The 26,496-nt window shown below is 50.9% G+C and overlaps 1 protein-coding gene across 1 annotated transcript in view; it reads right to left on the reverse strand.

Annotated features, from left to right (window-relative positions):
* Positions 1-26,496, reverse strand: part of TG (thyroglobulin) — a 253,327-nt gene that overhangs the window by 218,343 nt on the left and 8,488 nt on the right. The window contains exons 6-15 of the mRNA XM_045453613.1: positions 22,057-22,163; positions 21,445-21,588; positions 20,841-21,026; positions 16,001-17,098; positions 14,984-15,571; positions 9,734-9,973; positions 5,128-5,268; positions 4,684-4,761; positions 4,036-4,148; positions 764-866 (exon numbers count right to left, since the gene is read on the reverse strand). Coding sequence (XP_045309569.1) covers positions 764-866; positions 4,036-4,148; positions 4,684-4,761; positions 5,128-5,268; positions 9,734-9,973; positions 14,984-15,571; positions 16,001-17,098; positions 20,841-21,026; positions 21,445-21,588; positions 22,057-22,163 — 2,798 coding nt within the window. The remainder of the gene's footprint in view (positions 1-763; positions 867-4,035; positions 4,149-4,683; positions 4,762-5,127; positions 5,269-9,733; positions 9,974-14,983; positions 15,572-16,000; positions 17,099-20,840; positions 21,027-21,444; positions 21,589-22,056; positions 22,164-26,496) is intronic.

The following is a 26,496-nucleotide window of genomic DNA, read 5'->3' on the forward strand; positions in this document are numbered from 1 at the left end:
GCCCTCCAGGAACTTCGTGTCTTTAAGGAGATTTAGGGAGGGAGGAAGGGATTGTGGCTGAGAGTGATGGGGGGACCACAGGCCATGCACAGGGCAGTTTGGGAACCCGCAGAAAGGCACGGTGCTCAGCTCTGGAAGGGAGGCCACGAAGGTGTCCTGGAGGGACTGACACGTGATCCATGTAGGAAGCGGGGGTGGGGAGGGGACTGAAGCAGAACGCACGCGAAGGCCCAGAGGGAAGCCAGCGTCCCCCTTCTTGAAAAGTCTGGCTGTAGTTTACAACACCCGGGTCCTGAGAGCGAGAGATGATGAGACAAGAAAAGCAAAGAGAGGAGCGGGAGCCCGACACGCAGGGGCCGATGGGCCACGGGGAGGAGCCTGGGCCCCGAGGACCCTGGAGGAGGCAGAGCACGTTGGCACTTGGGGGACACCCTGGTGACTTCGGCGTGGAACCCAGGCTGCGGGGCTGAGGCGGGGTGGGGGGTGGCAAGGGGCGAGGCAGGGGCTGGTTGTGGCCTCAGCGTCACTTTAATGGGGACCAGAGCCGGTTTGCACGTCTTGGTTACAAACCACAGCCCACTCCCTGCCATGCGTGCCTTTCTCAAGAACCCACGGAGGTGAGGACCTACTGCCCCTATTTTACAGATGAGAAAACTGAGGCCCAGGGAGGCCAGAGGCTCCCACAGCTCTGGAAGCAGCAGAGCGGGGAGCTGGAGCCAGCGCTCATGGCGGGGTTGGGGCAGGGGGAGGGGCAGCTACTCACACGGGGCGCTGCTGTTGGTGGCCAGAGGCAGGCCCACTCCTGAGGCTGGGTCCACACACCAGGCGCCGGCCTCCGACTCCTGCAGCCTGGCAAACTCTCCTGTCTGAGACAAAGCCGAGCTCATGTCTTCACCCCAGGGAAGACGCTTTTGCAGCCCACAGGTCAGTGGGCAGATGTCCAGAATGTCCCTTGCCGAAACCACCGGGGACGGTTTCGCCAAACAGAGAGAGGCGAGGCGGAGAAGACGCTATCCTGGTCCAGACCCTTTACATCCGCTCCTTAATTGATGGTTACCACAACCCCATGAGGCCAGGCCCACAGCATTCTCATTTTCGGGTGGGGGAAACTGAGGCTCAGAGAGGGGAGGAGACAGAGCAACGTCCCATAGGGAGAGAATGGTGGGGCCGGGCTGGGTCTAAACCCATCCGGCCCCAAAGCCCAGCCACTGTCCTGAACCAAGCTCCCCCCAGTTACAGAAATGATTTTCAGCACGCATCCCTAGAAGGAAGGGAACCTTTGTTACCTATAACAGACAATGAGGGGATCAGTAGAAGACAGCTACCCACACCTTATCTGGCCAGGCCCATCTCTCCCAGACTATCCTGGGACCACCTGGGGAACACAGAGCAAGGCCAGTGGGGCCTCAGTTTCCCCGCTAAAATAAAAGAGGCAGGACTAGATTTATATTTGCACACACTCCTTCTAGGAACTCTTGGTGGTAGAAAGTGTTACATCTCCTGCATCTGTAACGGAAAACCCTAAGAGGAAGCAGGGTGCTGAAGAAAACCAGCGGCCCCCAAGCTACCTGTCACTGTTTCCCTGAGCTTCTGTTGGCTACTTTTCACATCATACTCTGCTGTGCCTTGTTCACAGGCAAGAAATGACAGTAATAACACTCGACATTCACAGGGAACATGACCACAAGGGCCACTCTGTGTGAATCACCCCCACTCCCAGGGTGTCACTGCGTCCCTAGGAGGCAGGGACCCTGCTGTCCCCATTCTACCCAGAGAGGCCCAGAGAAATCAGATGATACGCCCCTGGTTACATGGCTTGTAATCCAAACAGGTAAGATTCAAAGCCAAGTGAAAGGTTTGAGAAAATGTTATGGGACAAAGGCTTCAAATTGAGAACTTTCTAGCGAGACAGGAAACCATCAAAACCCTAGAGAAGAAAGCAGGAAAAAACCTCTCTGACCTCAGCCACAGAAATTTCTTACTTGACATATCTCCAAAGGCAAAGGAATTAAAAGCAAAAATGAACTATTGGGACCTCATAAAGATAAAAAGCTTCTGCACTGCAAAGGAAACAATCAACAAAACTAAAAGGCAACTGACGGAATGGGAAAAGATATTTGCAAATGACATATCAGACAAAGGGCTAGTATCCAAAATCTGTAAAGAACTCACCAACCTCCACACCCGAAAAACAAATAACCCTGTGAAGAAATGGGCAGAAAACATGAATAGACACTTCTCTAAAGAAGACATCCGGATGGCCAACAGACACATGAAAAGATGCTCAACGTCGCTCCTTATCAGGGAAATACAAATCAAAACCACACTCAGATATCACCTCACGCCAGTCAGAGTGGCCAAAATGAACAAATCAGGAGACTATAGATGCTGGAGAGGGTGTGGAGAAACGGGAACCCTCTTGCACTGTTGGTGGGAATGCAACCTGGTGCAGCTGCTCTGGAAAACAGTGTGGAGGTTCCTCAAAAAATTAAAACTAGATCTACCCTATGACCCAGCAATAGCACCGCTAGGAATTTACCCAAGGGATAGAAAAGTGCTGAAGCATAGGGGCACTTGTACCCCAATGTTTATAGCAGCACTTTCAACAGCAGCCAAATTGTGGAAAGAGCCTAAATGTCCATCAACTGACGAATGGATAAAGAAATTGTGGTTTATATACACAATGGAATACCACGTGGCAATGAGAAAGAATGAAATCTGGCCTTTTGTAGCAACGTGGATGGAACTGGAGAGTGTGATGCTAAGTGAAATAAATCTTACAGAGAAAGTGAAATAAGTCATACATATGTTTTCACTCTTATGTGGATCCTGAGAAACTTAACAGAAGACCATGGGGGAGGGGAAGGGAAAAAAAAGAGAGGGAGGGAGCCAAAACATAGAGACTCTTAAAAACTGAGAATAAACTGATGGTTGATGGGAGTGGGAGGGAGGGGAAGGTGGGTGATGGATACTGAGGAGGGCACCTGTTGGGATGAGCCCTGGGTGTTGTACGGAAACCAATTTGACAATAAATTTCATATGAAATTAATTAACTAATTAATTAAATTAAATAAATAAAATGCGTGGCATTAATAAAAAAATCGAGAACATTCTAGTCGTTAACTTAACCTTTCCTAGGGACTTGGGTCAAAGGCACAGCTACCCAGTTTGGGCTGTGGAAGGCTTGGGTCCTGTTCCCTAGCACCTAGGGCCTCCACAGGAGGCAGGCCGGGAGACCACCTGATCACAGCCTGCTCAGAATCACTTTTCCCTCTGTCAGAAACTGTGGTCTCCACCTCACCCTCTGTGCCAACAGAGGCCGGCACCCAGGACAATGCAACAGACTTCTATTCCAGCCATCGGGGGTTGTTAGCCAAGATAAAAGGCTAAAGAGGCCAATTTCTCTACAAAAATCAGTAATAACTGGGGTCCACAGTCACAGTTCCAAACAGCAACAATAATAAAGAATAATAATAAGGAAACTTTTGCTCAGTGATTTGTAGTCATCTCGCTTTCAGAAACTTCTAGGGGCCGAGCAGAGATTGCCATCACTCAGCATGTAAGTGGTTAAGACTCCAGCAAGAATCCTTCTTTTGGGGGCTTTTTACATCAGTTCTGCAGCCATCCAGCAATGTAAAGCAGGTAACATTCTAATGCCTCCCATTTATATGAAGAAACAGATATACTGGCCATACAATGTGGCCAAGATGACTTTAGGGTAAGTATGTCACCAACTATAGACATGCAGATTTATTCTGCAAAGAAATGGAAATATTTCCTTGGGGCCTCCGAACAATCCTACCACTAGGCAGGATAAAAGTGTGGCCCAATCTTAGGATAAAATAAAGCAAACTGAGGCACACAGAAGGTAAGCAAATTGCCCAAGGTCACACAGCCAGGGTCTGTCAGGGTAAACAACGACCTAGGAGTTTTTAAGGAAAACAAGTATACTGAGAACTAGAAAATCATCCCCAGTGTACATGAGAAAGTTCTGGCTGCCCTCCTCAAACCATCACTGCGCTCTCAGAGCCTTACCTCTAGGCAGGTTGGGATGAACAGGTCTTTTGGAGATGGGTTTCCCTGAGACCCAGCCTGTTTCCAACTGGAAAGCAGCCCACTGGTTCGAGATGCCTCACAGGCGGTGGGGCCTGAGGAAGAGGAGGGGAGTTCTTAACAGACTGGCCGTGGGAGAGCAGGGAGCCTAGATGCGCCTGGGGGGTGGGGGTCAGAGGCTTGAGTCAGGGTAGAAGGAGGTGTCCTGCACAGACAGAGGGAACCTCAGAGGAGGATCAGGCCACGGTTCAGGGACGGAGAACCACATGCGGAGCGGCTGGTCCGTAGGGCAAGTGTGAGACAGTTGTCAAAACTGCAAGTGAATGAAAATGCCCGGGAGCAGGTGGGAGGAAGGGGACCCCGGGCTCTTTCACTGTCACTGGGGACTCTCTGCACCTAGGAAGCTAGGTGCACAGAACACGAAGGACCAAGATCATAAGAGTCGTCCAGGCTTGGGAATGCGGGAAAGCATGGCCTGGCTGCCTTCGGGGGCTGGTCTGTGGGCGCTTGGGGGCTGACCCACGAGCATCCCCAAGGTGGGGTGACAACAACGGGCTGGACCAGCCTAGAACAAACATGACAGCGACTATACACAGGGTCAGGCGGGACAGTTCCTCGGGCTTCACTTACACTGGGGGATCTGGGAGGAGCGGGCAGTCAGCGAGGCAGGGACGTACTCTCCCCTCCTGTCCACACACCAGCAGTACCCTGGGAAAGAGCCGCAGGTCAGAGGTTCAGGAAGTGCGCTGGGGGACTCGCCCCAGGGGTCTCGCGCAAAACTCTCCTTCTGTGCACCCACAGCAGGGCCAGCAGGTTCCCATCTGTCCCCCCTGCCCACCATGTGCACAATCACACACCCCAATCCCCCCAGCAACCACGCACTTGACCTTCAGGCTGGCAGGTCACAACTTCCATCGTACAAATGGCACAAACCAAAGTCCAGAGAAACTAAGGGATTTGTCACCAGCTGCCAGAGGGGCCCAGAGTCCAGCTCACTGGCCCCAGTGCAAAGCCCTTTCCTCTAAATGAAAAGGAGGGTGTCACTCCACCCCTCATGGTGTCCATCCCGCTCACCAGTCCTGGCGTGGCATTGCACAGGCTCCCAACGTCCCCACGCGTCGCACTGGGGCACGTAAGGGCCGGGCCGCAGAAGGGCGGATGCTCGCGTGGAATCATCTCCCCGGAGAAAGGCGCGTCTTTGATAGAAGTCAAGGGCTGGAGTCAGGAGAGAGGGGAGCAGAAACGTGAGCCGGCAGGCTGGAAAAGCCTCAGCAGTGTGGGCTTAGCCGCTGACAAGCCCCACGCACATTCTTGCTCCAACGTGAGGAGGCCTTCTTACTGATGTGACAAACAGTGCCTCCCAAAATAGGACAGAGGCTCCTTAAACAGTGGAGAGGCACTCATCAGGCTGCCCTTCAAAATTAAAATTGTAGGGGTGCCTGGGGTGGCCCAGTTGGTTAAGCATCTGACTCTTCATTTCGGCTCGGGTCATGATCTCAGCGTTCGTGAGATCGAGCCCTGAGGTGGGCTCCACATGCTGGGGGAGGAGCTTACTTAAGAGCATGTGTTCTCCCTCTCTCTCTCTCTCAGATAGATAGATAGATACATAGAAAGATAGAAAGATAAGATAGATAGATAGATAGATAGATAGATAGATAGATAGATAAGATAGATAAATAGATAGATAGATACATAGATACATAGATACATAGAAAGATAAGATAGATAGAAAGAAAGATAGATAGATGTAGGCTGCAGTCGGAAGGAATCACTGCTGGCCTCTTTCAAATCACTTTCATATGAGGTCGTTTAGGTCGGTGAGATGTCCTCTGGCCCATGGAAGGGGAGACCCGTAGACAGTACTTATTCAACATGTCCTACGACAGCAGGCACGATCCGAATATATAGGTTTTAGCTGATGAATCCTCATGGCAACCCTCTACGAGAGGTCACATCACCCAATCTGATGGGGACAGAACAGGTGGATGACGTAGCCTAACCCAGCCCCACGGCCGGGAAGTGGACGGAGTGGCTCTGAACACGAGAGGTCAGGGGGTGACACCCACCATGCTCTCACAATTTAGTGCTCCGGCCCCTCGAAGGCTTTGTTCCCCACAAAATCGGGTCCGCTCTTCACAACAGCCCAGGTCGTCTGCACTGTCACCCCAGGGTGCGGGACGGGCTCGGTGGGGCAGGCGAAATGACTCGCCGACGGTCACCCTGCCATCAGACTGTGCCCGTCCTCCGTGCTCGGCGTCCCCTGCCCTGCCTGGCTGTCCCTCACCGCACTCTCCACTACTGACATACTAGACGTTGTATGTGTTTGCTTTGTCCCCTCCATGCCAGCGCTTATGCCCTTTAGTGCAAAGATTTGTGCTCATTTTGTGTGCAGAGCTGTGTCTGCCTCACAGAAAGCACTCGAGAAATATTTGTTGAAGCTCAGGAAACAACAGATGTTGGCGAGGATGCGGAGAAAGGGGATCTCTTTTGCACTGGTGGTGGGAATGCAAACTGGTGCAGCCGCTCTGGAGAAGAGTATGGAGGTTCCCCCAAAAATTAAAAATAGAACTACCCGACCCACCCAGCAACTGCACTACCAGGAATTTATCCCAAGGATACAACAATGCTGATTCAAAGGGGCACAAGCACCCCGATGTTTATAGCAGCACTATCGACAACAGCCAGACTATGGAAAGAGTCCAAATATCCCCCGACTGATGAATGGATAAAGATGTGGTTTATATATAGAGTGGAATATTACTCGGCCATCAAAAAGAGTGAAATCTTGCCATTTGCAACAACGTGGATGGAACCAGAGTGTATCATGCTAAGCGAAATCAGTCAGAGAAAGACAGATATCACAGGATTTCACTCATATGTGGAATTTAAGAAACAAAACAGATGAACATAGGGGAAGGGAAGGAAACCTAAGATAAAAAGACAGAGGGAGGCAAACCACAAGAGACTCTTAAATGCAGAGAACAAACTGAGGGCTGATAGAGGCGGGGGCGGTTGGGGTAAATGGGTGACAGACATTAAGGAGGGCACTTTTTGGGATGAGCACTGAGTGTCATATGTAAGAGATGAATCACTGGGTTCTACTCCTGAAGCCATTATTACACTGTAGGTAAACTAACTTGAATTTAAGTTTTTTTTTTGTTTTTTTGTTTTTTAAAGAAAGAAAGATTTGTTGAGTGGAAAAGAAATGCAGGCGTGGAAGGGGTGGGAGGGCAGGCGGGGGGTGAGACGGACGCTAGCGGGCCTGGGTCTCCCAGCGCTCCCTCCCCAGTGCAATTTGCCCCCCAGTGCCATTTCCCTCCTGAGCAGCCAGGAACTGTCCCCTGGACCCCTTCTCAAGTCTGACCCCCTCCACCTCCTCTCCCTTCCTGCTGGCGCTCAGGGTGGGCTTGTGGGGTACAGGGTTGTGGGTGACACAGGGTCACATCACCCAAATTGCTCCTCTCAGAGATGGGCTCACGGCTCCCCAGGGGGGACCCTAGCAGCCCACGGTCAGATCCCCTCAGGAGACCAGGACCCCAGAAAGCGGCCTGGTGCACGGGATGGGGTTCGGGAGCCGATGAGCCTCTGCCTGAATCCTGGCACAGCCCCTCTTGGTTATCGTGAGTGATCTTCGGGGTCATGAGTGAGCTCCCCAACCTCTTTGAGCCTCAGTTTCCCCATTGATGAATTGGCTCTAATACCCCACAGGGTAAGTGTGACGTTTAGATCACGAGAACTTGAGCACCGAGCTCATGCCAAGAGCAGCTGGGTAAAAATGACTCCCGTGTCTCTCCCTCACCCTCCTTGGACCCGAGGACACGACTGCTGTGTCCTGTTGGCCCAAGACACTCCGTGACCCTTCATCTCTGTCTGTCCTGGGCTTTCAATTCCCAGACTCTCCAGGACAGGAGGGCTACACACGAAGAGCTTCCTCGCCTGTGCAAGAGTAGAGACACCTCTTCTCATCTCGAGGGATTCGAGAAAAAAGTACACCCTTGCTCCTTCCCTACAGACCCTTCCTCTTTTCACTACCGCCTCAGACATGCAAAATCAGAGCGTGTTGCTGCGGGGGTGGGGGGGTGGGGGGGTGACTTCCTTAACTTGACTTCTGAAGTCAAGTTCAGCCAGCTCACCATTCAATAACAAAATTTCTATGGCGCCAACGACTTTTTCTCCCCTTCTCTAACCAGGGGCCACAACTGCAGGAACATCAACCCCACGTATCCATCTGATTACATCAAGTCTGTCCAGGGACAAAATTGAAAAACAAAAACAAAAACAAAAACCCGGTTTCTTGCCAAAAGCAGAAATCCCCAAGTCCCCGAGGAACAGAGACAAGAAGTGTCTGGGCATGGGGGAGGGGAGGAGACGGAGGAGAAAGAAAGAGGTGATGGAAGAAGCAAGAAAGACGGTTTAGCAACATTTAGCAGGCTCCCGCGGTCTGTCAGGCACTGTGCCCAGACAGGGACATAACGATGAGTGAGACGCGGTGCCTCATCTTCCAGAAGAGACAACTGGCGTGGAAGAGAGGCAGGAACCAAAGATGGCACTTGGGTGAGTCCCACTGGGGTGCAGAGAACAAAAACACCTGAGCCCCCGTCCCCAGGGGCAGCAGACATCCCTGAAGGGAGAAGCAGGGGGGCCCTGGCCTGCAGGATGGGGGACTCTCGTCTCGGCACAGATGTCATCACGGGGAGCATGGCTTTGCTGTGGTGCGACCCGAACCCAGAAAATCCCAGGTGGGGAATGCGCAGAGATCTTCTGACCAGGAGCAGGGAGCCTGGGATGCTGGGAGGACAGGAACCTTCTGCCCCTGCCCAGTTGGGGCGGGGCCAGAGAGAGACCTGGGGGAGCCGTCGGACCCTCCCTCCAGCGAGGCTGCGGGCGGTGGAGGAAGGGCAGGGCGTCCGGGACCAGCCAGACGCAGGCTCTGGGCACCAGGGATCGGCTGGGCAGGGGACAGAGGCTCTTCGTCCAAACCATCCAGGCTCCGCTGGTTGTGAACTGGGTCAGCTGGGACAGGTGAACTTGGGCCTGAGAAGCGCCACGGATGGTGACTGCAGCGCTGTTCTCGTGGAAGCGCTGGAGCATGACATGCAAAGGGCCGGCCGTCTACTCAGCACAGGCAGCGCCTGGCCAGCGGTGGGTTTCAAGTAATGTTGAGCCGCCATCACGGGCTAGAGCGCTGTCGGCCCTCTGAGCGTATCTCTGTCACATGCAGGCAGTAAGCCCTGCTCTCTGGAGCCCCCGTCAGATTTAGCTGAGACCACACGTGGAAGGTGCCCGAAACCCACTCGTTTCTTGGTAATAAATGTTCCTCTCCTTTGTCCCCAGTGGAAGTGGAGGGAAGCTTCGGAACAGGCCACGAGCATTTCGGGTGGGGGCCCCTCGCGCTCTAGCAAGTATGTGTGGCTGCCTGCTGGGCTGTGGGCACCATCTTCAATATGCGGCATGGGGACCCGCGCCCAAGTGGCTGTGCTGGCGGATTCGGGAATACAGTGGAGAGGGGTGCACCATTCTAGCTTTGCCTGGGACACAAACCCACCTTGCCTTTTCTTTCCCAGGGACCCACCAGCCTGGGAAAACCAAGGCCAAAGTTCTGAGGACTGAAGAGCCACGAACTCAAGCCCTTGCTTCCCCAACGAGATGGACCAAGAAACCAGAAGTACAGGAGACTCACTGGACTGAGCTGCCAGACGAATGGCGTAATCGCCCCCGCTCAGAAACTTCTCTGAGAAGGTGGCCCGGGAGGGAGAGAGCTGAGGAAGGGAGAGCTCCTCATCAGTCAGCAGGATTCCTTTGGCCGCTAGGAAACTCTCCCCCAGAGGGAACCAGGAACTGTTGGAAGCCAAGACGATGTCTTCTGTTTCCTTAATGAACTGCAGGACACGAAACTTCACCTCCTCACAAGAGCCAGGACCTAGGGGAATAAAGACATCGTGGCTGAATGCTTTGACCACCCCCCCCCTCCAGAGGCATGTGCGCATACACGCATGCACACATTTCTGCCACAGCTGTTTCCTTCACCCAGCTCTTTTTACAGCCTGGAATGTTCCTTGTGTTTCGTTTCACTCAACATTTATGGAGAACCTACTGTGTAAGAAGGTGAGCAATAGCTAATGTCTACTCCACACCAGCCATTGTACTAAGCATATGTACACAGACGATCCAATTGAATCTATACAACAGCCCAATAAGATACTATTCTTATCTGTATGTTAGAGATGAGAAACTGAGGCATGGAGAAGTCATATCACTTAAACTTAAAGTCACATAGGCTCCATCCTAGCTAGCAAGTCGTTGATTCAGATTTCTCATCTAGTCAGTATAACTCTAGAACCAGAGATCTGGACTAGCTGCCTCCTATGGAAGGATGGACAGGGATGGATGGATGGGTGGATGGATGGATGGAGTAGATAAATGGATGGATGGATGGATGGATGGATGGATGGATGGATGGATGAGTAGATAAATGGATGGATGGATGGATGGATGGATGGATGGATGGATGGATGAGTAGATAAATGGATGGATGGATGGATGGATGGATGGATGAGTAGATAAATGGATGGATGGAGTGGATGGATGGAGTGGATGGATGGATGGATGGATGAGTAGATAAATGGATGGATGGATGGATGAGTAGATAAATGGATGGATGGAGTGGATGGATGGAGTGGATGGATGGATGGATGGATGGATGGATGAATGAGTAGGTAAATGGATGGATGGATGGATGGATGGATGAGTAGATAAATGGATGGATGGATGGATGGATGGATGGATGGATGGATAGATGGATGGATGGATGGATTTCAAAGGTTGAAAGGAGGCATTATAGGTCAGTAGAGAGATACTCTTTTAAAGAGAAAAGAGCATGGCTCTCACAGACTTCTGGATGGAAATGTCAGCTTGATCACTTATCAGCTATGTCATTTTGGATGATGTGCTTAACTCTTCTGAGCTTCAGTCTTGTGATCTGTGAAAAGGGGATGATTGGGGCATCTCCCTCAGAGGGTCTTTAAAATTATTCTATGAGGTGCTGCATCTGAAATACTCGGCATAGTGTCTGGCCCATGTTGTCCTTGAAATTGTCACTATTAACAAAAACCACACTGGCCGTATTTATTTCAACCAGTCACTTTGTGACTTCAACAGGAAATGTGTTCATTGGGTTCTTTTGAGAGCACAGAATCAGCAGAAACCCTTGACTTCTGGGATGTGAAGACATTATTGCTTTCTGTGGGTGTTGCTGATCAAATAATCTCTTCTGTCAATCCCAGGGATTGAGAATAGCTGAAGCAAAAACTCCCATTTGAAAATCTACGCTTGCTATCCATTTCTTCTGAAAAAGTATGAATATTCTGTAACTGGATATATGACTGTTTTTTTTTCTTTTTGACACGTAAGACCTTTTAAAATCTGGCCCAAATGTACCTGTAGCTTCTTCCATCACTCCCTCCCAAGTCCCCTCCCTTCCTAACACACTGACCTACCCCCACCACTCCATTCCCAACAAAGCAGACCCTTTTCAGCGGCCCTAACCTCAAACATGCTATTTCCCCCGTCAGGAAGGGCCCGGCCCCCTTTTTAAGCTGGGCAAACATCCTTCGCAATCCAGAAGCTGAGGCCATGCCAATCTTTACCCAGTTTCCCAGCCAGGGAATTAGCTCCAGTCTCTGGGCATCCTCCATGACATGGTGACATGTCAGTTTCCCCCGACCGGTTCCTGAGCCCCTCCGAGTAGACACCACACCTTTCTCATGACTGTCTTTCCATCATACAGCACCGTGTATACAGCAGTTGTCCATAATTGCATATTGAATAAAGAGAGCGAAATTCCAAAGCAGCTGGAGATTATGCTATGGACAGGACCGGACCTCATGCCCCTGGAGGCAGGTGTCATCCCCCCTGCTTACGGTCACTGGTCACTGGTCACTGGCTACTGGTCACTGTATTACTCACCATCTGTTGTACTAATACAGCTATCTATGAAGGACTTTCTATGTAGCAGATCTGGCACTTCACATTGATTACCTTGTACGATTCTCACAACGACCTTGGAGGTAGTTATCCATCCTAAATCAAATTCACAGATTAAACCAACAGTGTGACTGTGACCACAGAGGGGTAGGTAGTGGAAACAGGGCTCAAGACTCTGGTAGAACTAGCACCATGGCCTTGAGACCAGTCCTTCCTCAGGCTTTAGGGAGCATCGGAGCCCCCTGGAGGCTTGTAGAGATGCAGGCATAGATTCAGCAGGTGGGGTCAAAGATTCCAAATTTCTCACAGCTCCCCAAAGTGATGTTAATGCTACTGAACCATGCCTGGGATATCAAGGCTCGGAGCCCATGGTCACCACACCCTTTTGATAATACGCCCTATCAACAAGAGTTTGAACATGTGCCCCCAAAACGCGTATTTCGCGAAATACACATACAACTGTATTAATACACTAGGTACGTTTTTCTTCAGCTGTTCATAACATGTAATTGCAAAACCAAAAATAGGACTTTAGAAGGAAAAGAACAAACACGGCATACGGGTGGACGTTCTAATCTTTGCTTCCTGGCGGTTTATCTTGTATCTTGGTCTACCCTCCACACCTCTTGGGACTCATTGCAAAGGCCAGCATATTCTCAGCCCAGCTTTGACGCTTTGCCCAGCACTCAGGCCAAGGTGAGCAGACCTAGCTACTAACATTACAAGGTGCTTTTGGCCTTAGCAATCGGGCGCAAAAATTGGATGCAAAGAGGTCTAAATTTATAAAGCATCTGAAATTATAGGAATGTGCCTGTATAGGTGTGACCATTGGTATAGAGACTCTCAAAATCTGAATAAGACTTTTTATACAATAGGCATGCCGACATCTGTGTGTGACTTGGGAGGGGTCAGCCTGTTGCTGGGACCTGACACTTCAATGGAGAATCCCAGTCGTGGAGGGCAGGGGCGGGCAGGGGGAGGGGGGCGTCCTCCCAGGTGTTGGAACAGGATACTCCTGGTCTCGCCACGTGTTCCTATGATCCAACATCCTAAAAGCTCACTTTCTGTTCAAGCCTACACTCTGGCTAATGTCAACATTGTCTGATTAATTTCAGCGTTAGCCAGAAAGGCATGGACAATGTTGAACATTGCAAAGAATGGATTGAGAGATGTCTTTGGGCTTGAACAGCTGTACTGTTACCTGTAATACCTAGCCACCGCTGGCTACGGAGGTTCTCATTTGATAATAACAGTGCTGAATCCGCCTTGTTCTTTCCAGCTGCTGGTGTGGCCACTTGGTAATGAGCCATTTGAAGTTCGGACAGAGTCAGCCTCATTTTGCATCTGCCTCATACACCACAGCTTTCCTCTAAGTCCACCTGCCACAGAGCCGAACTTACAGACCTCCTTCAGCTGTTCTCCAATTAGTCCTATAATGAAACCCCTCAAGTGAAGTAAAGGCACTTCGTGAGGTCTGGAGGACCCAGCAATGTCTTTGTAAGGAGGATCATAATCCGTGTTGGTTAATCCAATGGCAGTGCACCTAATTTAGGAGAGATTACTCAAGTGTTAGCCATAGTGGGCAAGAGCCAGGTCATACCCACGTGACAGGCTTCATCGGTCCTGAGATCATGCTTTGCACACAGACGACATCCAATTAAAATCTGAGGCACTGATTTAAATAATCGATCATATGAACATTAAAAATGAACTACATTGGGGCGCCTGGGTGGCGCAGTCGGTTAAGCGTCCGACTTCAGCCAGGTCACGATCTCGCGGTCCGTGAGTTCGAGCCCCGCGTCGGGCTCTGGGCTGATGGCTCAGAGCCTGGAGCCTGTTTCTGATTCTGTGTCTCCCTCTCTCCTGCCCCTCCCCCGTTCATGCTCTGTCTCTCTCTGTCCCAAAAATAAATAAACGAAAAAAAAAAATTAACTACATTGGGGTGCCTCAGTGGCTCAGTCGGTTGAGCGTCCGACTTCGGCTCTGGTCATGATCTCACGGTTCCTGAGTTCAAGCCCTGCGTCGGGCTCTGTGCTGATGGCTCAGAGGGAGATTCCGTGTCTCCCTCACTCTCTGCCCCTCCCCCACTCATGCTCTGTGTCTCTGTGTCTCTCAAAAATAAATAAATGTAAAAAAAAATTTTTTAATAAAAATAAAAATGAACTACGTTGGGGCGCCTGGGTGGCTCAGTCGGTTAAGCATCAGAGTTTCGGCTCAGGTCGTGATCTCACAGCTCGTGAGTTCAAACCCTCCGTTGGGCTCTGCGCTGACAGCTCAGAACCTGAAGCCTGCTTTGGATTCTTCGTCTCCCTCTTTCTCTGCCCCTCCCCTGCTCATGCTCTGTTTCTCTCTTTCTCAAAAATAAATAAACGTCTTAAAAACATGAACTACATTAACTTCGCCAACACCCAACTGTGTGAATGTGGGGAAGTCACTTCTTTTCTATGAGCGTTGGCGTTCTGGTCTGAACGATCGCATCCCCCCTCTCCCCCAAATGTGTTGTATTGAAGCCCTAACCCCTAAAGTGATGGTACTTGGAGGTGGGACCCTTGGGATGGGATTAGGTTTCAAAGAGGTCATGAGGGTGGGGCCCTCTGGATGGGATTAGTGTCTTTATAAAAAGAGCACTTTCTCTCTGCCATGTGAATACACAGTTCCTTCTGCAATGCAGGAAGACAGCTCTCAGCAGGAACAGAATCAGCCAGCACCTTGATCTTGGACTTCCACCCCCCCCAGAGCTATGGGAAATGCCTGTTGGTTAAGCCTCCTAGTCTATGGTACTCTTGCAACAGCCTGAGCCGACTAATGCATCTGGGTGCCTCGAGCATTGAAGGGACATATACCTGTCCGTATCTGAACTCCACTCCAGCTCAGACACTCAGTACATGCCTACCAGACATCTTTTTTATAAAGGCACAAACTCAGCTCTCCACGGGGTGTAACTCACATGCTGGGACCTTGCTTGGCTCTGTCCGGGTGCTTTCCAGTTCCTGACCAGCCTCATTCACACACCAGCAGCTCCGAAGGTCAAGGTGTGCCTGAGGAGTGCTGAAGTCTGAGTAGGGCCCTGGGTATCGGCTGAGCTGGCCATTCAGGATCTGCCAAAAGACGTAGGGCTCCAGGAGGATGTTCCCTCCAGGCTGGGTCAGGTTCCCTTCCATCACTGCCAGCGGGACGTCTGGGAAAGAAGGGTATCTCTCCAGCCCTGGGAAGATGCCCTGTTGGCCGGCCTCATACAGACTCTGAATAAAGAGACGAAAGCTTCTGGAAGCTGCTTCTTTATAGCTCATGATCTTCATGAGCAGCTCGGCAGGGGTCAGCTCCCGGCCACCGTTGTTCTGAGCTGCCCATCGTTCGTACCACTCGAAGGCCTGCTCTGGGGGCCCATCGCATTGCACGGGCCTCCACTGCCCACCGGGGCCGCACTGCGGGATGTAGATGCTGGCAAAGGTGGGCAGCAGGCTGGAGTCAGAGCCCAGCGCTCGCACGGTGTGCAGAAAGGCCTGCTCGGCCTGTAACTGACAGGCGGTGGGGCCTGGGAGGAACAAGGAGGAGGTATGTCAGGTAAAGAAGTGAGGGGAGCTCACGAGGCCAAGATGCAAACCCCTGACGGTCCAAGCCCCATCTGAAACCTTATACGGCCACAGAAATCCCATCAGCCTCAAATCTGTAAATAACATCTAGACAGAGTGCATCCCCATCACTGAAACGGCACTGTTGAGACTGTTGTCTGCTCTGCAGAAACCTATGGGGCAGCCCCTAAAAAGCCAAATGAGTCTCCCTATTCAATCCCAGGAATGGTTAACAGTATCGACCCGCTTCTGGACAATCTTTACGTTAAGTGGCAGTTTTCGCCGCTGCAGAAGTTGGGGCTTACGTGACAATAGAATTCACTTTTTCCGTAATGCGCTGAGTTGGGGCCCCACAAATCAGGGTTTGTGGACTGAACACGCAACAGACTCACATTGCTTGGCTCCTCCAGGTATGCTTCGAGTTCCAGGAATAGGCTGACCCTCAGGGTCAACGCAGTAACACTCAGAGCCGAAGCACTGGACGGGGAGGAAATGCCCCTCGCTGGTGCAAGAAGGGACCAACAGGCTGGACCCCGCGGGCTGGCTGCCCTCGAGGGTTTGCATGCGGGCCCTCTGCTTCTCACACTCTGTGGGGCACCGAGGGCGTCTGCCTCTAACCCTGGAGCCAGAAAGTTCTTTGCCCCGGGAATCCACACACCAGCACTCCCCGGCAAAGCACTGCACGTCCTCGTAGTCTCCTTCTGCCGAGCACAGTGGGACGAAAAGGCTGCCCGGCGTCTGCCCACAGCCCTGGGAGCTGAGCACCATTTCCATCACGTCACCTAAGTCCTTCGCTATGTCTTCTGGCACAGAAATGGCATGCTGCAAGAAGAGAGGGAATTCTGGAAGCTCCAGGAGAGACGCAAGGAATGTCAGGGCGTTCTGGTTCTCTTGTAAGTTGATCTCAAAGCCAAAGCTGCCCACCATCGGCCTGTTCCTAGCAGCCCCCTTCACAGAGGCTTCGGAGGGTTCTGCGGCAGGATTTGAATCCAGTCCCAAGGAGAAAGCCTTGGCAGCTAGGTCGGTCCCTCCGTTCTGGAAGCCCGGGAGACCAAACTGCCGGAAAAATTGACTGAAGTTAAATGTGCCTTTTGTGCCAAGGGCTCCAGACAAGTTGAACTGGCCAACATTCACCAAAAATTTCCCTCCAAAGAGGTTTTGCTGGAGTCGCTTTGGGTCCATGGTAAACTGAAGGGCAAGACGAGCCAGCTCTCGGGAGGGAAAAATCGCTCCAATGGCTTCTCTGAGGAGAGTTTCTGGGGCAGAAAACTGTTTACCCTGCCCTTCTCCCATCGGGTGGAGAATCCCAGAGTCCACAAAGAGCTCCTTCACCAAGGGCGGGCAGGATGTGGCAAATCTGGCTACTTTCTGGGAGACCCGTCTTCCCTCAGGAGCCAAGAACAAGCCGTGCTGGCTGAAATAGCCCGAGGGCCCAAAGTGTAGTCTAGACAGGGCCTGCCTCCTCTCAGAGGCGCAGGATTGGTCTTCAGCTGCACAAGACAGAGCAAACGGGAGAAATGGTTTTAACATCAACAAGTACTCCTGAGACAACCCCCCAGATCCTTCTCGAAGTAAGATGTCCAACAGTTCAATCAAGAACACCTACATTTTGTACCTCTTTCTTCCCTGCCTTTTTATTTATTTTTTTCTTTCCCCCAAGCAGTGTCTGTGGCGGCCGTTTGGGGGAATGAATGTTCCAGTTGACGTGACTTCCCTTCCCACCTTTCACGGGAGGGTGACCCCCTTGTGAGGCAAGGCTCATTGGTGCCCGCCCACTTTCGGAAAAGCTGACCAAATGCACGCACCAAACGTACTGGGCTGAATGGTGTCCTCCCTTCCTCCTCAAGCCCAATGTTCACGTCCACTGAGGACCTCAGAACATGACATCATTTGAAAGTAGGGTCTTTGCCGGTGCTGTCGGTTAAAATGAGGTCACACTGAACTGGGGCGAGCCCTAACTCCAATGATGGATGGCCTCATAAGATGGCCATGTGAAGAAGGGGGCGGAATGCCAAAAGAATGCCAAAAAAGAATACCAAAAGCCAAAGAAAGCCAAGGTCGCTGGTAGCCCCTGGAAACTGGACAGAACAAAGATGCATCCTTCTCGAGAGCTTTCAGAGAGAGCCTAGCCCTGCTAACACCTCAGTTATAGATGTCTGGCCTCCAGACTGGGAGGGGATAAATTTCTATCGGATGAAGCCACCGAGTTTGTGGTAATTTGTGACGGCAGCCCTCGGGAACTCATACACCAACAAATTACTATTTGTTTTCATTTTATTTTTTTAAACATATTTTTAATGTTTACTTATTTTTGAGAGATAAGAGAGACAGAGTGGGAGTGGGAGAGGGGCAGAGAGAGAGGGAGACACAGAATCCGAAGCAGGCTCCAGGCTCCGAGCTGTCAGCACGGAGCCCGACGCAGGGCTCGAACCCACCACCGGCGAGATCATGACCCGAGTTGAAGTCGGTCGTTTAACTGACTGAGCCACCTAGGAACCTATTTCCCATTTGTTTTGTAATGAAAAAAAATTTTTCCAGCATTCTCTTGTTGGAATTTTTAATGGACTTTAATGCTTCATTATTTATTTGCTCTTCCTGCGGCTGCCTAATCCCTCCTTGTGGGTAGGCTTGTCTAGGCTAACTAATTGATAGTCTCTTTGAAGATAAGAACCATACTTTAAATGCCATGAGTATTTCCTATAATAAGAAACATTTCCTAGGTTGTAATATCTAATATTATAACATACTATAGGAAATATATTTCCCATAATATAATATAGTAATGTCTGTGCAGCAAAACACTTAGCACATTTTTCTAGTCTTCCTGATCTTTCCTTGAAATTATTAATTAAAGGGTGATCAACTCAGTCAACTCCATGCCTGGTCAGGTCATTCAGTCTGAATATTCTAGTGGACAGTAATCACATTAAGAAAAAAGACCTTAAGTTCAAATTCCAAGTGTCTCCGTCACACGGGTGGAATGAACTAGGCTCCACGTTTCTCCGTAAAACCATAAATCTCAGCAGTCCTTCTCAACCACCCACCCACCCACCGCCAACTTAATTCTTTTCCTTCGGTTCACACGGATGCCAAAAAGGAAGTCAGCCAATTTCCCTCTGTCACCAGGCAACAGAGAAAGAACTGGAACTTGTAGTCGGAGAGAGAAAAAATACTGGCAACATCAGAACCCGTAACACATTCCTCAACCAGGCATGGCTTCCTTGAATGGAAGGTATTACAGGAAGGTATGGAAGAAATAAAGTTCACTGCTGTGCTTATTCTGTTTCGACATGGAGAGTATATCCCTTCCGTTCATTTGTTATGTCGTGTTACCAGGGCAAAAAGAAAAAAATGCAGATCTCCGCTCCGTGTGGCATTCGTTTCCACGGAAATAGGACTGATACGCCAGAGGGGAAAAAATAAAAATATATGATGCACGCATTTGGTAGCATTCTGGTTTTAATTTGGAAAACCATAGTTCTTTGTGTCCACCTGGAAACTGGAGGGCACCATACTCTCTAGGTTTTAAGACAAGGACAATGTAATCATAAATACCCTCAGGGCAGCGCTTGAAATTTTTCTAGATTCTAGAATTCTAGATTCTCACGCTTAGTAGACTGAATACTACCAAACGCCGAGCAGAATACTCAAAATGTGAAGCTGGAGAAATCAATGACTTAACAGGAATTATTGAATGAACATGAATGCTCATCTGTGTCAAGGTTATAAAAAGACCTGCCCTCCTCCTTCACTGAGACCTTGCGGGATCCATCCAGCTCACCCAAGTGGGAAGCCTACAAGCGCTCCTGGATTTCTCCATCCCCCTCACCCCTAACTCCCTTCAGGGTCTCAGTGGTAAAATGGAATGGCCTCACTGGAGGGCCTTGTGACATTTCGCAAGTCCACACCCTTCTCCCCAGACCACTGCTGCTTCTTTAGTGTTGGTCCCATTACCAGGTTGAATCGGGTCTCCTCAAAATGCACATCCTTCCTGGAAACCTCAGAATGTGACCTTATTCGGAAATAGGGTCATTGGAGACATAATTAGTTAAGGCGAGGTCATACTAGGGTAGAGCGGGCTCTTAAGTTTATATTACCGGTGTCGTCGTAGGAAGAGAGGAAGAGACACAGAGGCAGACACAGAGAGAAGACAGCCATGTGACGACAGAGGCAGAATTTGGGGCCACGTTGCCACAAACTAAGGAATGCCAAAGATTGTCGGCAACTATCACAAGCCAGGAAAAAGGCCAGGAAGGATTCTGCCCTGGAGCCTTCAGAGAGGGAACATGAGCCTGGTGACACTTTGACTTTGGACTTCTAGGCTCCAGAACTATTGTTCTAAGCCCCTGAATTTGCACTCATTCGTCACAGCGGCTCCAGGAAAATAATATAGTCCCCTTCTCTCTCTTCAGGACATTGCAATGACCTTCAAATTGGCCCCGTGGCCTGCAGTCTAACACCGATTTCAAGCTCTCCTCCAAGCTCTCCTTCAAGTCTAACACCGATTTCAAGACCGGGTGGTCTTTCTTACACACAGAACCCACCATGGAACTCTCCAGCGTAAAACCCCTCAACGTCACCACCTGGCCTCCAGGAAGAAGTCCCCAAGCCTTTGCTTCGGTACGAAAGACCTCACTGTCTCATCCCCGCCATTTTCCCCCAGTCCTGTAGTGCAGAGCCCCACCCTGACCACACCCAGCAATTTATTTCTCTACTCTTCTTGAAGATTCGGTGCCCCAGCAGAGCAATGCCTATCATTTAAGTCCTTATACTTCCCTGCTCTATAGATAGAGAACACCTCTCCTTACTTTCCTCCTTGAGAAACGTCGTTATCTTAGAAGACTCTAACCAAGCATCACCTCTTCCATGAAGCCTTCCTGAATGTCTCCTCTTCATACACTTTCACAAGATCGAATTGACCCTACCGTGCTTTGTGCTGCTTCTCTCGTGGCACAAGGAAACAAAATTCTCTGTTTTTCCTTCACCTGTGAGGCCCCCCAATATCCCCTGGGCTCGCTGAGGAAGGAATCGACCACATCTGACACAGGATGAGAAACACGTCAGAAGTTAATGGCGGTAAGTGGGTTTTCCACCGTGGTGGGCTCGAAGGGCCTCTGGGTAAGCTCAGGAGGCAGCGGAATTCACGGGTTCTGGAGCGGCTGGTCTCGAGAAACAGTTAAAGTAATACGACCCGACGGGAGCAAAAGAGAAGGCTGTCGAGAGGCAACCCACCACACGATGGCCGCTCCCCTTGCCGCCGAGTTCCATGGATCTCCTTTCCTTGGGCGTCCACACACCAGCACGGCCCTGCCCGCTGGCACTGCACCGCCTCGTAGTCCCCGCTCCGGCGGCAGCTGGGAACGTAGGGGTGACCAAAGCTGGTCGCTGTGAACCGCTCCATTTCGCATTTTGTGGGGCCTAGGGCAGAGCCACGCGGGAAAAGGAGAGGACAGTGTGTGAACAGGGCTCTGGTCTTTCTAGCATGAACTCTGTGTGCTTTCACAACGTTGTAAATCCTCAGGGCGCCTGGGTGGCTTGGCCAGTTAAGCAGCCGACTCTTGATTCCGGCTCAGGTCGTGAGTTTGAGTCCCGAGCCCGGCTCTGCGCTCACAGCGCGGAGCCTGCTTGAGATTCTCTCTCCCCCCCTCTCTCTGCCCCTCCCCTGCTTGTGTGCACGCTCTCTCTCTCTCTCTCTCAAATTAAAAAAAAAACCCGCCCTGGTTTTAGATCCTTGCACCCACTTAGGCAAAACAGCCACAGAGACCACAGCAACTTTAAAACCCAGCGGTTTCTTCCAAGCAGAAACACGCACGTCTGCTGTCGGCTTATTACTTACATCGGAACCGGCCAGAGATGAGGAGCTGAACCGCTAGGAACCGTCTCTGCAATATCCGGTACAGGGTGGTTTCAGTGAAGGTGGAAGCAAGGTCCAGGCCAGCAAAGATGGTGTCATAAATTTCGTCAAGCAACAGCTCCAGACCTGAGCAAAGGCAGAAGCGTTTCAAGGGACGGGTTCGTTCTGAAAGGCAAGTCCTGACTCTGCTGTTCAAACAGACCTCAGGAGGCCCAGAGCCTTCCTGGGCATCGTAGACATCGAGTCTGATCAAGGTTTTAATAGTGTCCAAAGTCAAGGCTGCCCTGTACGGTTGTGCAGGTTGTTCACGGCACAAAGGAGCACTGCTAAGAGGAAAGCCATCCTGTCCTCCACTCTCCAGGTTGGGAGCTGCATCTGCCCAGAGCGGGGCGCCTCTTTCCAGTGCGCACAGAGGCTCCATATGGGCCAGCAGCTGTGTCCAAGGCACCGGAGATGAGCATTTGCAAACTGTGCGGCTTAGCGGGGGAGCAGCCAGACGCTGTTCGTTCTGCTTGGCAGGTAATGATATTTAGGCTTTCGGGTTTGGGAGGTGCCTCTCACCCACCCCCCTCAGTTTGCCTGAGGTGCGCTTACCTGTCTCGGCCAGTTCCCGCCCTTGACTGTCAGCACAGTGACAATACCCAGACACTTCAGGGAACTTGTTCCGGAAGGCACTGAAGGTCACGAATGCATCTGGAAACCTAGGAGAGAAGGAGATGTCTGCTCCCTGCTTCATCAAATCCTCACGAGCGCCGCTCACAGAAATAAATAAACGTGGCCTCATCTCATCTGGGGAGAAGGAATGTCTGCTTTTTTATCTCATGCCATTTGCTCTCTGTTTCTTGCAGGAAATGTGTTTCTTTTCTCAACCGGGTTTTCACCTGGCCCGAGCTCGGCTGGACAGATGAAAAACAAAGCTGTGCTCAGCTGTTACCTGCTCACTAGTCATTTCCCTCACATGTGGCATTTCACCAACTCACACCCACGCGTGTGTCTCACGGGGTCAGGCAGAAAACAGGTAATGAACAGCGCATGACCGGAGCGTAACTTTACTAGACCGTAACTCGAGGGACCAAAAGCCAAGTTGGCTTTACAAACATATGGTACATTGTGGATGATCTCACTGGGGGAGATCAAACAACTTCAGAGCGCTTTACGACTTTTCCAGAGCTTGAAAAGAAGCCAGAGTCCACCCTAGGAAATTCTTAAGGACATTTCCCGCTCCATAGTTGAGAAAAACAACACAGAATCGATATGACGCCACTACAAGGGCTATGCGTGCCTCTCCATACGTGCGGGGAGAGTGTGCCCAAGCCACGTCTGACCTGGCAGGTTTCATAAGGAGCTAATTCGCTGGGTTCCCCATCCTGGAAGATGAAACTGAGGTGACATGAAACTTTATTAAAGAGTTCTTCCCGTGTGCAGTGATTAAGCAACCGGAGAGGCGCTTTTCATTGTTATGCGACATTGAGAGATTCGTTTCCGTGCCCTGTGGGGTTGGCACACCTACCTATGTCTGGAAATATATCCCCAAACAATGAGTTCGCGAAAGCGGCAGCTCTCTGCACAAACAGATCCATTGCTGTGTGATCCGTTCCAGCAAAATACTGAAAACAAGCTCAGTGTCCAACGATAGGAAAATGAAGAAGCAAATTATAGTAAATTTCCTAAATGGATGCACGCGTAACACTCCGTGAAGAGGGCAGCTTGCAAAATGGCCTGTATGTACACAACGACCTCAACGGAAATGAAGCAGCATTGGAAGGCAACAGGCAACCCAGGAATCGCTCAGAGCCTGAACAGGGGGCGTAGAAGGTACTAGCTAATTTGCATGGCAATGAATAGGCAACAAGCTTATAAGAGCACTGTAAGGTTATGGATTGTTTTCTCCGTGCCATTGATCATTGTGTGTCTATAAGCTAAATAAAAAGGGGTGTTGTAGTAAGTGAACTCTGCGTAACAGAAACTAAAAACTCCCTTCACCCAGTCGTCACGGATTAGAGGTATATAATAAAAACAAAAAATGAATTGAAATCTGAGATAATTCATTCTCTCTCTTTTTTGACATTTATTTATTTTTGAGAGAGAGAGAGAGAGATGGAGTGCGAGCGGGGGGGGGGGGCAGAGAGCGAGGAGAGACATAATCCAAAGCAATGTCCACGCTCTGAGCTGGCAGCACAGAGCCCGACGTGGGGCTCGAACCCACCAACCGCGAGATCATGACCTGAGCCGAAGTCGGATGCTTAACCCACTGAGCCACCCAGGTGTCCCTGGGGTAATTGAATCCTAAGAGAGGTGACAGTAGTATAATAATCACTTCCATTCATTGCACACTATCTTGTAAAAGACCACCTGCCAAATGTTTACTACATATTGACTTGTTTAACCCACTTAACACTCCTAAAAGGCAGGTGGTCTTTTTTTGTACCCATTTTAGAGGTTAAGAAAGTAAAGTATGCTGGCCACCATCTTGAAATGGGACGGTGGGAGATAGACTGCAAACCCAGGTCTTACACCCCACGTGATGCCTCTGTCTGCCAGTGGTGTTCTTCACTGGGTGTTGGCTGCACCTGTCTCCCGTCGCACATTCTCAGAGGCACACGACTCTCCTGTGTTCGGACACTCTCCCCTGTGTGCCCTTTCCCAATAGCTAATAGATGTGGAACACACACGCGCTGGAGAACACAGGAATGGGCCACCTGGCTGGCCCCAGGTTCCGAACCCGCAACAACACGAGACACGGGAGGTTCCAGTCACTCTAGTCCCGCGTTCTGCCAATTCACCCCAGAGGCCCTCTTCAGCGTCATGTCCCGGGGCCGGTGCCAGCAGAAGGAATTCTGAGCCTTCTTCATCCCACTACTTCGGGGGCAGAGTCCTCCTCCCTCGGTTTCCGGCCTTAGAAGCTACCCACTTCCTGGACCTCCATGTGCTTTTTGCATGGACCTCACGGTCGCTGTCCCCCCTTCTTGCATACTGGAGATCACTGTGGCTTTAGCTGGAGGGCGTCCTCCCAGGAAACCCCCCTGCACCATCGCCTGTAACCCCTCCTTGCCAATTCTGCGTGCACTGAAAAGAGTTCAGAGCTCCGGCCTTGGCCTAGCCACATGTGGTCATTGCTGTTAACCACTACGAATGAAAATAATAACGGGGGGAACGTACTGGACGACCCAACACTGCACCAACCACCCTCTTCACTCCTTCTCAGTCCTCACGACAACACTTACAAAGCTGCACTTTGCAAACGAGAACGCTGGCCCTCGGAGTGGTGAACAGACTGGTTTAAGATCACCCAGCCCAGACCCGGGGGTGGGCGTCCGCAGCTGGCGGGAAGGGAGGCTGCCTCTGAAACTGAGCCTGGTCCTCAGGGGACCCCGCCCCGCACTCAATGGGAAGTTCAAGCTCTGAATCTTCCTCGACCTCCTTAGTTCCCAAAGTCTGATTTGATACAATCTGATTTTCGTGGCTGATCTCTGAAACGGCACCGCCACCGAGAATTTTGGACTCTTCCCCCAGGGTAGCAGGTGACAGCGTAGAGGGTGGCTTCGTAGCTGCTTCCGCTATTGTCACTGGTGCTTTCTGGGCGGCCAGGACGGGAGGGCCTTGGCCGTGTTTCCCACCTCCTGCTCATTGGATTCCCAACCCTTCTCTGCCACCCCAGCAGAAGTCCAGCCACTAACACTGAACCCGAGGTCCACGGGAAAGGGAGAAAGTTTCCATCCTCACACGTGGGCCAGCTAGGTTTGGAACCTGCTGTACGGCCAAAGAAGGCTCCAGAGGATGTGAGCCTTGAGCGGGATTGCAAAGCTAAGAACGATGAATTGACAAGGAGAGAATGGAGAACACGTCTACAAGGATCTTTAGCCCGTCTCCAACTTCAAAGTGGGGGCAGAGGATGACAGTGTGGGCGGAAGGATTAGCTGACAGGCTGGTAGTCACCGGGGCAGCGGAGGGGGCGGGGGGCACAGGTCTGGAGGAGAATGTCGGAACCCAAGCATCTCTGTCATGGACACACCGTTCCTGAACGTGCCCTGCCCACTCCCCTTCTGGGCACGGGGCTAAGGAAACTGACTGTCCTGTCTGTCTCTGTCCGGTCAAGTCACGGAGGACCCTACGGCACACGACATCACCCCCTTTTATGAGGATCCGAAAAAGCTTTGCCCATCTTCAATAGAAGAAAAATTTGTGTTCTTCTGAAAAACAGGTTTCCTTTTATCTGGCAGAAACCAAATAACTTAGACTGTTTTCTCTTGCTCTGATTCTAAGGCTCCCAGACATAAGTAAGCAGCTGCTCATACCTGTGATAAGAATACTTTATAGAATGAACCATATGTGCAACCTTTGCCTTGGCTCCTTCTACGTTCTACCCTGATTTTGCCTTCCCTACGATTTCCTCTCTCTTCCTTTTCTCTCCTGTTCTGGGCGTGTCAGAAGAAAAGAGGAAGCGAAAATCAACACAGAGCTTGAAAACCAAAAAGGACATATTTCACCTAGTGAAAAAGGATGTGCCCTTTTTGTTGAATAAAAAGGAACAGCTCAGAATGATCGTAAGAAAGTGTTCAAGGGAGAAAATTGTAGCGCGGGGGGGGGGGGGGTGGGGACAGGATGGTAGGCCTGGTGCCCTCACATGGTGGCCAGCCCAGAGCTGGAGAAATCACGGCTACGGTTCAGTGGAACATGAAACGTCAGGCCCTGGCAGGCGTCTGGTCCTGGTCGCATACAGAGCGGCCCCCGTGCCCTGGGCTCAGGTAGCTGATACCATGGCTCAGTCAGATTCTCCATGCCACCCCCAGACGGGCCCTCCAGAAACCTAGCCATCCCTTAACAAATTAGCAATTAGTTTGGCTTTCTCCTGTGCCCGAAGAGTGCCCCTTGAAGTAGGAGCTGTGACCCAGCACAGATGTCTCCTATGGTCAGTCTACAAGGACTTCTTCACATATTCCGGTAACGATGACCCTTGGCGACGCATTAAGATGTATCTGATCCTTCTCCCTGGGTTATCTGACTAGCAGGGGTTACATCCTTGGTAAGACTGGT

The sequence above is a fragment of the Leopardus geoffroyi genome, chromosome C3 (assembly GCF_018350155.1).
Source record: "Leopardus geoffroyi isolate Oge1 chromosome C3, O.geoffroyi_Oge1_pat1.0, whole genome shotgun sequence".
Taxonomy (NCBI): Eukaryota; Metazoa; Chordata; class Mammalia; order Carnivora; family Felidae; genus Leopardus; species Leopardus geoffroyi.